The sequence below is a fragment of the Balaenoptera musculus genome, chromosome 11 (assembly GCF_009873245.2).
Source record: "Balaenoptera musculus isolate JJ_BM4_2016_0621 chromosome 11, mBalMus1.pri.v3, whole genome shotgun sequence".
Classification (NCBI taxonomy): Eukaryota; Metazoa; Chordata; class Mammalia; order Artiodactyla; family Balaenopteridae; genus Balaenoptera; species Balaenoptera musculus.
In genome coordinates, this window is record NC_045795.1 from 33,092,407 (window position 1) to 33,106,530 (window position 14,124).

A 14,124-nucleotide genomic window follows, 5' to 3' on the forward strand; every position below is an offset into this window, starting at 1 on the left:
GCCAGGCCCTCCCTTGACCACTGCAGACTGGTTACAGGGTGCCCTTTCTCTCCCAGCCAATAAATTAATAACAATAATAACATCATCATGATTATTATCAGTTATTTATTGAAACAGGCACTATACTAAAAACTATGTTTTCTCAATTGAGGAAACACTCAGAGGCTCAGATAGGTTGAATGACTCAAAGGCATTTCAGCTCAAGGCAGCTCAAAAATTAAAGTGCATCCAATCACCCGGGACCTTGTTAAGATCAGATTCAGATGCACTTTGAGAAGTTCCCAGGTGAAGTCTGGCAGGTCTACAGGCCATACTTTGGGTAGCGTGTCCTAGCCTGGAAGCAGAGGGCCTATTTGCTGCACTCCTCCCCCCTCCAGTACCCAACCCCAAGGCTCCTCCCATTGTGCCCGCCCCCCACACTCTGTGGCTCCAGCCCAGCCCAGCCCAGTGCCACCTTCGGAGTCCCCTCTGCGCTTGGACAAAGGCCTCTCTCCGGCGCACCAGGTCAGACCTGCTGGAGCTTGCTGGGACAGACCAGCCTTTTCAGGTTCCTGTCATGTGGCCCTGTTAATTAGCAAGGAAGGGCCTCATCAGCCATTTGTGGGTTACATTCACCTGGGGCCCCCTGCTGCGTCCCTGAAAGGCTGGCCTTCCCCTAGTGGCCAAGGATCAGATACCCCACTTCAGTGGGGTAGAGGTGAGGGTCTGTTTTTGGGTACTGGGTTACACTGGTCAAGGTAGCAAACTCTCCCAAGCTAGAACACCACCGCTTTTAAGCACCTGGAATTTGATGAAACCTGTGGCCAGTGCTCCTGGGGCCATTTGGGGGCTCCTGGCAATTTGGGACCCCACACCATTACCCCAGCCTTCCTCTCACCTCTGCTAGCTTTTTTGTCTCCCTTGATTTTGGGAGGCTTCTCCCAAAATGATCCCCATTTGACAGGTGGGGAAACCCAGCCTGAGTCCTCAGGTGCTACATGGAGGAGCTGAGGTGTGACCCCAGATCTGATTCCGAGATGCATTTGTCTCCTCTAGACCTCACCAACTTTCCAGTCTCACTCTGGAAGAACAGGAGACCAAGGAAAGAGATGCTGAATCCCTGTGTGATTTCCTTGCTGTCCTGGCTGTGACCAGAGGGAATTGGATTCTAGAGTCAGGTTGCCTGGGCTTGAATCCTGGCCCCTTTTACTCACCAGCTGTGGGACCTTGGGCAGGGGACTTAACCTCTCTGAGCCTCAGCTTCCTCATCTGCCGAATGAGGATAATAAGAGTACCTCCCGCACAGGTTTTTTTAAAAACAATTTATTTATTTATTGGCTGCGGTAGGTCTTCGTTGCAGTGCACGGGCTTCTCATTGTGGTGGCTTGTTGTAGAGCACGGGCTCTAGAGCACGCGGGCTTCAGTAGATGCGGCGTGTGGGCTCAGTAGTTGTGGCTCATGGGCTTAGTTGCTCCGCGGCATGTGGGATCTTCCCAGACCAGGGTTCGAACCCGTGTCCCCTGCATTGGCAGGCGAATTCTTAACCACTGCGCCACCAGGGAAGCCCTGCACAGGTTTGTGAAGGGGGATGTAAAGAGCACTTAAAATGGTGCCCAGCTCATAATATGGCGTATCAGGTGTCAGTTACATTTTTATCATTCATTTCCTCTCTAGTTTGGGCCTGTCTAGGATCTGGGGAAAGAGCTAAATAACTGTCCCAGAGCTCAGCCTCCATGGAGATCCATGGGCAGCTTTCGGGCTGGGGGAAGAAGAGCATTTTATCAGACTTTCAACCCTGACCTTTGTAAGTAAACGAGTGCCAAAGACCCAATGAGAGGTTCCTCCTTTTGGGGAGAAGGAGAAAGGAAGGGCTGGAAGTGAGGCAGCCACTTGTGCCCAGCCCTCAGCTCCCCTAAAGCTGGCTGTTCTCCCCTCCACTTAACACACACACACACACACACACACACACACACACACACACACGCCCTGCCCCAGACTGAGAGAACCAGGTCAGCCTGTTCGGGGAGAGGCAGCAAGCCACGCGCCATGTGTAAGGCACCCCATTATTTGTGCCTGGAGCCCAGCACTGCAAGTTGGGGACCCCGTTTGAGCCCTGGCACCACCACCACTGCTCTGAGACCTTGGACCAGCCCCATCCGTTCTGGGCCTCAGTCTCCCCATCGGCAAAGAGGGCAACCCAAAGGGTCCAGACTCAGAGCTCTCCCTGACAAGAGGGCAAAGGGCCACCCGCCTCCCAGTGGCTTCCCCACCGTGGGTAGAGTTGTCCAGCCTCCTGTCTGTCTCCGGCTTCACCTCCTCACTGTCCATTCCTTCTTCAAGAGGCCCTCCTTTAATCTCTTCAGTTGAGGAGGGGGCTGCTTCCCAGGAAGGCCCATTCTAGTATCCCTGACACTGATCCTAGCAGCATTCATTTACTTCCACAGGAAAATCCCCAAGGTTGGACTCTATTGTCTTTCTGTTTAGTTTTGGACCTTGACAGTGAGGCTCAGAAAGCCCCAGCCCTGACCTTGAACTCTTGGGGGACCCGGCTTATGGTAGTGGCCACACTTGCCTCACCTGCTGGTGTGCCTTGACCAACTGGGAACTGAGCCCAGGTATGAGGGGCCCAGGGAAAGTCTGTCAGGTTCTAGACACACCTCTTTTTTTTTTTTTTCTTGAAATAACATACGTTTATTATCTTACAGTTCTGTAGGTCAGAAGTCTGACACTGATCTCACTGGGCTAAAACGAAAGTGTCAGCAACACTGTGTTCTTTTCTGGAGGTTCTAGGGAAGAATGTTTTCTCGCCTTTTCCAGCTTCTAGAGGCTGCCTGCGCTCCCTGGCTCGTGGCCCCTTCCATCTTCAAAGCCGGCAGTGACCAGCCGAGTCTTTCTCACATCACACCACTTTGACTCTGCTTCTCTCATCACATTTCCTTCCCCGACTCCCAGCCACACCTCTTAGAATGGGGAAATCAAATTGCATTTCCAAGAGGTGCCCCCTTGGGAGGGAGCCACCCAGGCCTTCCACTTCTGTCTCTACCACAGCTGCTCGCCTTACACAGGTATTCCAGAGAACAGTCGTATTCTTAGAAAGGGCTCCCCTGCTCAAAACAACCACAAACCAACTGAGACAACAGTGGCTCAGAATCAGGGCTGAGTCATGGAATCTGTGAGGTGTGTAGAGTGGGTGCATGTGGGGGTCGGATGGCCCCGGCTCAGATCTGGCTCTGCCCTAACCGGTGTGGGCCTTGGGCAAGCTGCTTCACCTCCCACCCCTCCCCAGCACTGCTTCTTGGCTACAGCCAAGCCTCCCATACCCTCCAGTAGCACCCCTGCCCCTCACACCCCCATCCTCCCATCCACATCCTATAAATGGCGGGATCAGGATTCTCCACTTTGGGAGCAGTGTGTACAGTATAGTGGTTCAGAGGTCAGCCCTGGAGCAGAGACCCCGGCTTCACCACTTACTCTGAGGCTTTGGGCAAGTTATTAGATCTCTCTCTGTGCCTCAGTTTTCTCATCTGTAAAACGGGGATGGTGATCATACCAATTGCAAGGGGCTGTTTTGAGAATTAGATGGATTAATAATGTATAAGATGCTTAGAAGGGTGCCTGGCCCATTACAAGTGTTCAATAAATTCTACCTAGTCTTATATTATTACTGCTGTTATAGTGATCAACTTGCCAGATTGCTTGCTTCTAAAACTCCTAGGCACACAACAAGAGTAACTATTCATATTGTGGTAACTCAGCTGCAGGAAGGATGCTCCCTAGACCCCAACACGGGTGCAGAGATCAAATAAAATAATGAGAGGGAAGGTCTGCTTGGAAGCATGCCTGTGTTAGTCCCCACCCCACCCCCAGTATAACGTCTTGGTGATCAAAACAGCACTATCTAGAGAATGTCCCAGGAAATCCTGGTGTCAACACACAGATGCTTAGAAGCCAGTGAGAATTGGGTGGGTTTTAGTGGTAGCTGTTGGGGGTGTCCAGTTATTTCTACTTTTCTTGTTTCTGATTGTGCCAAATCTGCACTCTTACAACCCCCCTCTCCCTCCCCACCCACCCTCTGGCATCTTGGTCTCCAGCCTTAGGCATGGAGCCTGGCAGCCACCACTGGGGAATCGTGTTTGCCCAGAGTGGACGGGACGGGACGGGACGGGACGTGGCAGCGCTGGGAACTAGAATTTCCGGGGACATGGGGAAAACTCGCCATTTTGGCCCCTTTGAGAGGTGGAGAATCTGGAATGTGCCAGCCGACTCTCTGCCAGGTAGGGCAGCACATAAAGGACTCTGTGTCCCATTTCTGGGGTGCTCCCTGGAGCCTCCATGTCACAGTCAAGGCCCTCTATGTGGGAATCTTTAAACTCTTGCACTTTTCTCCTAAAGTCATGTACAAGAGGCAAAGTAACCACCATTCATCCAATGTTCCAGTTAGTAGGATTCTGGTTAGTTGGAATTTTGACCTTTCTCCTCTTTCCCCTCTGGCTATAGAGGAAGAGGAAGTCCCTCGGCCCCGGTAAATGGAGAAAGCCCTCCTTGCTCATGGCCCATGTAGTAGGAGGTCCACAGTGACCCCTGCCTCTCGGAGGTGACAGTGTGTGAAATTCTCATCAACGTGTGTTAAGAGTCATGAGGGAGATTGGTTGAGAAAATGATCTACAATAGTTCCCACTACTGTAGAAACAGCCCAGAGCACAGGTCCAGCAACTAGAGGAAGAGAAATGTCCTGTACTGTCTTCCTGCAGAGGACGGGACCACATTTACTGGCACTGTCATTGTTCCCATTGTACAGATGGGAAAACTGAGGCCCAGAGAGGTTAAGCCACATGGCAAGTCATTGGCAGAGCTGGGATTTGTACTAAGTCAGGTGGAGCCTACCGTCCTATTTCTGCTCTGTCCTCAAGGGCGCATCAGATGGAGCCATACCCCCAACCATTGATGGTTTGGGAGCTAAAGAAATCTTGGGTTAGAGGAGTCCAGAAGGTGGGTGCTGGGGCACTGGGCGGCCTCATCTGCTCTGCTTGTTCCAGATTAGAAATTCAAACACTCAAGAGAAAAGCCAGCTTGTTTTCCTCCCTCTCTCAGAGATAAGCTTTAGCTGGGGCCTTGATCAAGCTCTCAGGGCCCCAAAAGGAGGGACTTGTTGTGGGAATGAAGGCTCAGGACCTATATGGGGTGGATGAGGAGAAAGAGGACTGCTGGCGGCTGAAAGCCTCAGGAGACCCTAAGAAACCGCCCCTGGCGTCCCTCCCAATCCTGCTTCACTTGGTCCCAAAAGCACACGCCCCACCCGTAGGATCTTGTTATATAAGAGGTGCTGGGCTGGGTCCAGCAGGGGCCACTGCGTGGCCTGATTAAACTCAGTTTTCCTGATTAAACTCCATTGGCCCCTGTGCCTTTGATCTCCAGCTCATGGTCTCCCCTCACTTGTCTCCTCTAGACGGCATCTATTATGGAGACAACCGATTTGACACAGTGAGTGAGTCAGGAACCGCCACGCTGAAAGCTCGGCCAAGAGTCCGGCCCCTGCTGACCTTTCTTCCACTGGTGAGTACGGTTCTGCCCTGAGGTCTGTGGGTCTGCTCTGGATGGGCCACCTTGGCTGCCATAGAGGAGGGAGCCTCACCTGCCCTGGCCCGAGTGGTCATCAGCCTCACCCTCTGTCCATTCCCTTCCTTCCTAATGCCAACCCAGGGTGGCTACTGGGAGGAGGCGTGGCTCATGGCAGCAAGGCTGGGATTAGGGGTGTCAGTTCCTCTGAGTCGAAACCTAAGGAGAGGTTATGGGGAAGTTGCGTGCAGAGGCAATGCAGCAGTGGGTACCTCCAGCTCAGCAGGATTCATATTCCACCATCACCGATGGCTGACTGCTCTGTGCCAGGCCCTGCACTGGATGCTGGGATTCAGAGATGACTGAGCCAGCATTGCTCAAGCAACTCCCTGCTCAGTGCAGGGGATGAATCAGTAAACAGACTATTAGAACATAGGCCAGAGCAGGAGTATCCAATCCAGCTACAGGGCAGTGATCAAGGAAAGCTTCCTAGAAGAGGTGGCACCTGAACTGTCTCGAAGGTCAAATAGCAGTGACCCTTGGGAGAAGGGCATTTGGGACTGATTTGTTTGTGGGTCTGAAACTGCCAGAAACCAAAAACTCCCTTCTGGAATCTGTGGTTGGGCTTTTGTTCTCTAAAGGGAAAGACACTCAAAACAACTGCTCTGTGACTGGGTTTTCAGGGACAGCCTAGACCAGCGCCATCCAATAGAAATATAATGTGAGCCTCACGTGTAATTTTATAATTTCTAGTAGCTACATGATAAAGAAATAGGTAAAATTAGTCCAAAGATGATCATTTCAACATTTAATCAATGTAGAAAATACTGAGATATTTTACATTCTTTCTTTCATACTAAGTCTTCAAAATCTGGTGTGCCACATTTAGAGCACACATCCCACTTCTGACTAGCAACATTTCAAGGGCTCAATAGCCACTTGTGGCCAGTGGCTACCGTATGCGACAGCCCAGATTTAGAGCCTAAACTGTCAGCCTCATAAATTCCAGGTTCACTACTGTCTGTGAGACCTGGGTCCCGGTTGAGACAATACAGTCACTGGGGTCACAGCATCCCATACCTCCATGGGGCTCTGTTCTGCCTCGACTGACAAGGCACCTAATCCTGGTCTGAGTTCTCAGGGGCCCGTTAGACCTCACGGCACCCCATGCCTCAGTCCGGGGCACCCACAAGTTCTGTCCAGCACTGCCTAGCACAACCATCTCCCTCTCACCATCACCAATTTTTTCTGGGTTGTCCAAGCTCACCAACCAGACCCCGAGATTCTTTGTGAGAGGGACTGAGTCTTACAGTCTCCTTGCTGCGACCCCAAGGCCTGTATGTGGAGGGCTGAGCACACAGACCTCTGGGAATACAACTCTAAGTAATTTGTTTTCTGCTTACAAAAGCAATTCACGGACATCACAGATGAATAGAGAGGGTACACCAACAACAACAAAAAGGTATAAAGCAAATGAGTCCACCCCTAACTTTGTTTCCAGAGATGCATAGAACTGTTACAGGGTTATCGCACCCATACATGCAGATGAAATAATTTTGAGATTTTTCTATCGCTGGAGGTGAATTCGATTCTCTCCCTTCACCTACTCCCAGCACACATACTAAGAACTACAGTGGTGGGCGCCCAGGGCTGACACACCAGTGCCTGTTCTGGTTGTTAAAATATTTAAATAAATGGCTGTTTCCCCTTGAGTGGCTCTTGCTGTCCTGGCTCCTCCCTCAGATCTGCACCAGCAAGTAAAGGGTTAACGCGGCACAGCTGAGTTTGTTCTGATGGGCCGGCATCCTGTATCCCTGCTCCCACCCACTTTGGGCCCCTTCAGTAATCAGTGTAGGTCCCTGCCTTTCTGCTCTCCTCCTTTCTGGCTTGGGTCCTCTGGTTTGGATCTGGTCTGGGCCAAGCAGAGCATGACTGGGGGGGCTACACAGGGTTAGGGACTGCTGGCTGGTACTGGCTTGGGAGCAGTCCTTCCGGGCAAGCCTCAGACCCAGTCCCAGGAGATGGGGCTTCTCGCCACCAAACTCACGGCCCCTCACTGGTGAGGGCGAGGGAATGAACGCACTGTGAACCCACAACTTAAAGGGGCCTTGTCGGGTCCACACCAGCCTCACTTTACATTGGCAGGAACTGAACCCAGAAAGGGAAGGTCATTCCATGCCATCGGTGCCGGCTTGGTGGCTTGTGTGGTCCTAGCCAGTGGCAGGGCCGTGAGATCGTGGCTAACACGTGGGGGGCACTTCCTGTGTGTCAGGCACCATCCCAAGTGCCTCGCATGTGTTACCAGAGTCATTGGAGCCACCCTCTTGGGAAGATGCTGCTGTGAATCCCCATTTTACAGGTAGAGAAACTGAAGCACAGGACGGGGCAGTAACTTGCTTAAGGACAGGCAGCTCATAAGTGGCAGAGCTAGGATTTGTAGCCAGGCTCCAGGGTCCGAGTTCTATTCAGGCCGTCCTATCTTCCCCTCCACCCACGGCCTAGAAGCTTTTTTTCTTCCCTCCCAGCACGAGCCCGCAGCACCGCCTGCATCTCCCGTGTCTGCCTCTCTGAACCCCTGCCTGGCAGCCAGGGCTTTCTGGGCACCAGGGCTTTTGCCTCTGTAGGGTCATAGACCCCTTTGAGAGCATGATGAGGCTATGAGGCACGTACACGTAATTTTGCTTACAACTCCAGCAGAGGGATCTCAGGCCCCTGGAAGCCCACCTATGATGCACCTTAAGATTAGGAACCCTGGGCATGGTGGCCCCGTATCCCGGGGACATGTTTTACTCCTGATTCAGGTCGTAAGATACAAAGCAGCCCCAATATCCTTCATCACCGGCTCCTGGGTTGAGGGGAGTCCGACTCCTCTCCCTTAGGCTCTGGGCTGGGTCCTTTGCTTTCTTCTAGCTGGGGCAGGAGGCCGGGAGAATGAAAGACAGGAGGACAGAACTGTGGGTTCACACACAGACACACGTGCGCACACCCTGACCCCCAGCCCCACCGAGTTGGGGCAGGGGTGGGGAGCTGGGTCGAGGCCAAGCCCTGCCTGACACTGTCCTAACCAGCTGGGCCTTGCCCCTCCCTCTCCTCCCTTCCCACACTCAGGGGGCACCTCCCAGGCCAGGCCATGCTGGGGCAGGCGAGGCTCAAGGCGGCGATGCCCGTGACAGGCCCATGCTCTTCCTTGAGCGCCGTCCGGGCCAGGCCGTCTTCTGGGAGCACTGTCGCTGTCAGTACCTCTCAGGAGCCTGCAGAGGGACTGGTGCGAGAGGGGAGGGCAAGATGAGGCAGAGAAGGGCCACAGCAGGTGCTTCTGGCCCCTTCCTGGAGCTTCCTTGCTCTGTTTGAGGTGAAAGTGCAGAGAACGAAGAAATACTTTTGCAGGCAGCCAGCAGCCAAAGGCCAATTATGAAAAGGACCTTGGGATCCCTCAGTGACTGGGATGGGATCTGGATTGATCCTCAGGTAACTGGCACCAGTGCCTGCTCTGCCACTGGGCTGCAGGGTGGCTGAGGGCCAGGCCCTTCCTCTCCCAGGGCCTCTGGCTCCTCACCCACCAGCGGGGGTTATACTGGATGGTCCACTAGGGTCTCCTCAGCTGTGACTTTCTGTGTTAAAATAACTTGCTAACGGAGGGGCAGGAGGTGGGGTCAGCTCCTTGGAGCCTCCCAGAGACTCCAGGCCCTCTGAAAAGGACGTGCTTCAGTCACCAGGGCCACCCCACTTCCTGCTCTGCAAGCTCCGAGGAACTGGATTAGAATCGCAAACTTCAGAGCTGGGGTAGGGGCGGACCTTGGTGCTCATCAGGATGAGAAAACTGAGGCCCAGGGAGGGGACGGTCCTGCCCAGGCCACACAGCTCAATGGAGGTGGAGACAGGACCCAAGCCCAGGTCTCCTTCTCTCGATCCAGTCCTGTCTACACCACGTGGGCCTGGGCTGAGTCGGGGAAGGCTCCTTTCTCCCCACTTCCTTCTACCTCCAAGGGGAAGCTCAGCCCAGAGCTCAAGCCAGAGCCTGTCCCTAGCTTTTGAGAGCTGAGCTGGTGGAACAACTGGTGGAGGAAAGGTCGTACTTTTCTCTGGGGCTGCCTCTTGCCCTACCCTACTCTGAACCCAGCCATCTCCAGGGCGATGCATATGAGGAATTAAAAATTAAATGCCAACGTGGCGAATATGGGGAAACTGGCTGGACAGGTCCCCTGGGCTGCCCCAGGCGGTGAGAGCTCCCTGGGTCACCCCACCCTCTGAGTCAGGCAGGCCTGGCGGTGCCTGGGGAGGTGTCAGCCTGGGTTCCGGGCAGGAAGCCTGACTGTTCTGGACCCTGCCCTCTGTGAAACTCAGAGATGCAGCCCGAGTCAGCCGGATTTCTCCTTCCCACTTTTCCACTCCATCCCCCCGCTGTGGGAGCTCATCTCTGAACTCAAGGCCCAGGCTCCCTTTGGGGTTGGGGTTTGAGCTCCTTAGGGTGAGCTGGGAAGGGCAGTCCTTATTGGCTTTCGAGTGATTCACGTGGCTGACGTTAGCTGGGAGGGCTGTCAGGTGGGGGAAGCTCCATGCGTTCCTGGGGGGTGGGTGTCAGAAGCTTGCAGCCAGTGTATGGATGGAGCACCCTCTCCCCACCGTAGCCACCCCCGCCTCTGCCCACCTGGCTCCTCCTCCACGGTGGCGGTCTCAGCCTGAACCTCCAAAGCTCCACCCACACCCTTATCCTTATCCACATATGGCCACCCCTTGGGCTCAGGGATGTGCACCCCCAGCTTGGGCTGCCCTCAGAAGGACTGACTGGGAAAGAAGCTCTAGAAATGGGCTCAGGGCCATTTAAATGGGGGATTCTAGGGACCTTGGTGCCTGGAGCAGGGTCAAGAACGGGGTGTTGTGGGCTCTTAGGGCATGTCCCTTTCTTTGATCCCATGGACTCCTTGCCCTAAAGGGAACCAGAGCAGGGCCCTCTGTAGCTCAGAGTCCAGGGCAGGACCCTGAAACGAGGGTCTAAGAGCAATTCTGGGATGGCAGGCTGGTCCAGAGGAAGACGGCCTTGTTGGTGGAATTCTCTGTTCCCCAGGAAGGGGGTGTGAGCTGTGGCAGAGGGTGGAGGGCAGGGCGGGGAAGTAATGGGGCTCTTTTTTTTAATGCTCACTGGTTCCCAGCTTCAGAGAAGCTGCTGTGTGGGGAACACACCCCACACCCTCACGCTGCCCCGCAAAGCCAGGAAACAACTAACCGGCTGGGCTTCACCCAGCTGGGGATGTTGGGTGCCTGGAGGGGTTTCCTGTAGCTCTCACTCTGGGGGCCTGTCCCCCTGCTCCCCAGCCTACAGCAGTGTCCCCAGCCGTGCCTGGCTCTGACTCTGACTCAGAGTCATCTCCCTCACCCCCTGCAGCTCCACACCTCACCCTGAGGTGCCCCAGCAAGGCTACTGGAGGAATCTGGTGAGGAAGTTTGCATTCCACAATGTGTCACTAAGGCACTGAGCTGGCCTGTGTCCAAGGTCAACCGTGTGTGGCCCATTGGCCAAGCCCCTGGTGACCCACCCTTGGGGGTTGCCTGGGTTCTAAGGAATCCCAGGCATGAGGATGTGTATGTCCCAGGCCAAGGGAGGCCAAGGGGGCAGGGCTGGGCCCATCGGTGGGGTAAGGCTGTCCCCTGAGCCCTTGGTGGTGCAGCAGGGGGCTAGCAATGGGCTCTGATGCCCTGTAACATTAAAGGGGAGACAACCTCATCCTGAATAGTGAATGCTTTCCTCCCTTCCTCCTTCCTCCTTTCCTTCCTCCTTCTCTTCAACTCTGAAATGTCTGTGGTTGAAAGGGCAGTAGGAGATTCCCGGCTACCTGACCCTGACTACGGGGAAGCACCCATGTATCTCTTCAGGTCCAGCCGGGCAGACACATCCCGGGAGCTGTGCCCGGGCAGAGTGTCCATGGACTCAGGCCACTGCTCACCTACTGAGCCTTGTTAGGACCTGGGGGCCAGGAGCCCAGGGAAATGCGCTTCCTTGAGTGCTTCTCTGCAGGATCTCTTTAGGTGTGGGGTGTCACAACAAACCTAAGGGAGGTGGGATCAACCCCATCTTACAGATGAGAAAACTGAGCCTCAAAAGGCGAGAGAGGGGCACACTTCCTGACCACTGACCTTGTGTCCGATTCTGTCTTTGAGATGATGGAGTTGAATTAAGATTGCCAATCTGGGGACTTCCCTGGCTGTCCAGTGGTTAAGACTCTACATTTCCAGTTCAGGGGGCACAGGTTTGATCCCCTGTGTGGGAACTAAGATCCCACATGACGCGCGGTGTGGTCAAAAAAAAAAAAAAAAAAATTGCCAATCTGGTCTGCCTGCCTATAAAATCCATGCGCTTTCTTCTTGATTACAAGAATTAAAAAACCCCCCAAAACTATGTACTGTGTGCTTTTTTAAATTATGAAGGAAACAGAAGTTCATTGTGAAGAACTGAAAACAGAGGCAAGTATAAGGAAGAAAATATATCTAAATATTCTTGGAATGGCACTTCCGCCCCCAGCCTCCCTGACAGCTAATCATTGCTGGGTGACTTTTCAATATACGAGGCTGTGATGGATTTTAAAGGGCTGCTTGACTGAGCTGGGGAGCTGGCTTGCATCCCTCTGTGAGGTGGGTGAGGTGACCAGTGATCTTAGCTTCTGGGTGTTGTCCGGGTATGGGGATGCAGAAGGCCTGAGGCCCAGTTCCATGGGGAATGCCCCATCTGGCAGGGCCAGGGCTGGACTCTACCCCAGGCATTGAGCAAGGGCTGCTCTGTGGCAGCAGTGCCGGGAGTGGCCGTGTCCGTGGTCAGCTGCCTGTGGCTGAGGAAGGAGGCTCCAGTGGGCTGGCCCAGCAGAGGTGCTTAGATGCTCATTTGCATGTTCTCTGTCATTTCCATTGCCCACAGGTTGGCGCACCCCTCTCGATGTGGGGCTGCCATCGTCCAAGGGCCACACACTTCTCTCTCCTGAGTGTACTTGAGGCGCATGCCAACCCCTGCAGACAGCACCCTGGGGAGGGGGTGAAAATCTGTGATTTTCCCAGGGCAAGCTCGCTGAGTGTGGGGCAGCCCCCAGCTGACTGTGACAGTCACAGGCCCACGTCTGAGGCCACCAGTGACCTCAGGCCCAGCCCTGCACACTTGGCCTCACCCTGTGACTCCTGGAAAAGCAGCTTCACAAACTCCTCCCTCCCCCTCTCCTCCTCCTCTACCCCCTCTTGCCCCTGTCCCCCAGAGAACTCTCTGGAGACAACGATGGAGGTCTGTCCCAACACCTTGTCATGGAGGGGAAGCCCTGAGTGTCCAGGCTGCCACCCACATGGCATAGGTGAGCCGAGCACAGACGGGACACCTTATGGGCCTGGGCTCATGGAACACCTTGCTTGAGGTGATCCTTAAAGAGCTTTCACAGAAGAGGGAGGGAGGCCCTTTGTTCTGGGGCGGGGGGGTGGGGGGATGGCACCGGAACACAGGTTTTACACCTCTCTGTCCTGTGTTCTTTCTACCTCTCATTCACTCTTCTAGGAATTTTTTCACTCATCGAACACTCATTGAATTGCCCCATGTGTGCCAGGCTTGTATAAAGGATCAGCTGTCCCCCTACCCACAGGTAGGCTGGGCTGGGGCAGCAGAGACCACAGTCACCTGCAATGGCCTCAATTTGTACTGGAGGAAGAGTGTGAAGATGAATACTGTAGTGGCAAAGAGGGCAGGCTCTAAGGTTCCAATATCGGCCCTGCTACTTACTAGCCATGTGCCCTCGGGCAGTGTACTTAGCATCTTGGTGCCTCAGTTTCATCTTCTATAAAATAAAAACAATAACCTGCCTCTTAGGGTTACTATGAGGAGTAACTAGGCTGCTACGTGTGAAGTACTCAGAACAGTGCCTAGCACATAGTAGGCACCTAATAAATGTCAGCTGTAGTAATAATGCACACAGGGTGAGGAACACACTAGGAAGAGAAATTAACTTGGGCTGAGGTTGCCAAGGAGGGCTTCATGGAGGAGGGGCATTTAATCTGGGGTTTAAAGGATAACCAGGAGTTTGCTGGGTGGAAAAGGGCATCCAAGGCAGAATAAGAGCAAAAGCTAAAATAGATAACTAATAAGGACCTACTGTATAGCACAGGGAACTCTTCTCAATACTCTGTAATGACCTATATGGGAAAAGAATTTTAAAAAAAGTGGATATATGTATATGTATAACTGATTCACTTTGCTGTTCAGCAAAAACTAACACAACATTTTAAATCAACTATACTCCAATTAAAAAAAAAAAAGAGCAAAAGCAAGGCTGGGGAGGCCTGAGAGGATGTGGGAATGAATCCCAAGCAGCTGCAGTGGTTCTCCATGGGTGGAAGAGGGGGGCATAGCCAAATCATCTAGGGGCTTTTTCTTTTTTTTTTTTTGGCCGCACCATGTGGCATGTGGAATCTTAGTTCCCTGACCAGGGATCGAACCCACACCCCCTGGGAGTGGTCTTTCTGCCATACTGAAGAACCCTGCTGCAAGGAGCCCATTTGCTCATGAGTGAGTCCAGTCTCCAGGAACAGTGGTGGGAAACAGACAAGAACCACTAGCTGGAGCCC

The 14,124-nt window shown here is 53.6% G+C and overlaps 1 protein-coding gene across 9 annotated transcripts in view; it reads left to right on the forward strand.

Moving 5' to 3' along the window:
- C11H6orf132 (chromosome 11 C6orf132 homolog) overlaps positions 1 to 14,124 on the forward strand; it is a 36,282-nt gene that overhangs the window by 4,515 nt on the left and 17,643 nt on the right. For all 9 annotated transcript variants that reach the window (XR_005021886.1, XR_005021887.1, XM_036869352.1 and 6 more), the window contains exon 2: positions 5,426 to 5,532. Coding sequence is in view for 7 of the 9 variants with exons in the window: in XM_036869352.1 (XP_036725247.1) it covers positions 5,426 to 5,532 (107 nt within the window). In the remaining 2 variants the exon portion in view is untranslated. The remainder of the gene's footprint in view (positions 1 to 5,425; positions 5,533 to 14,124) is intronic.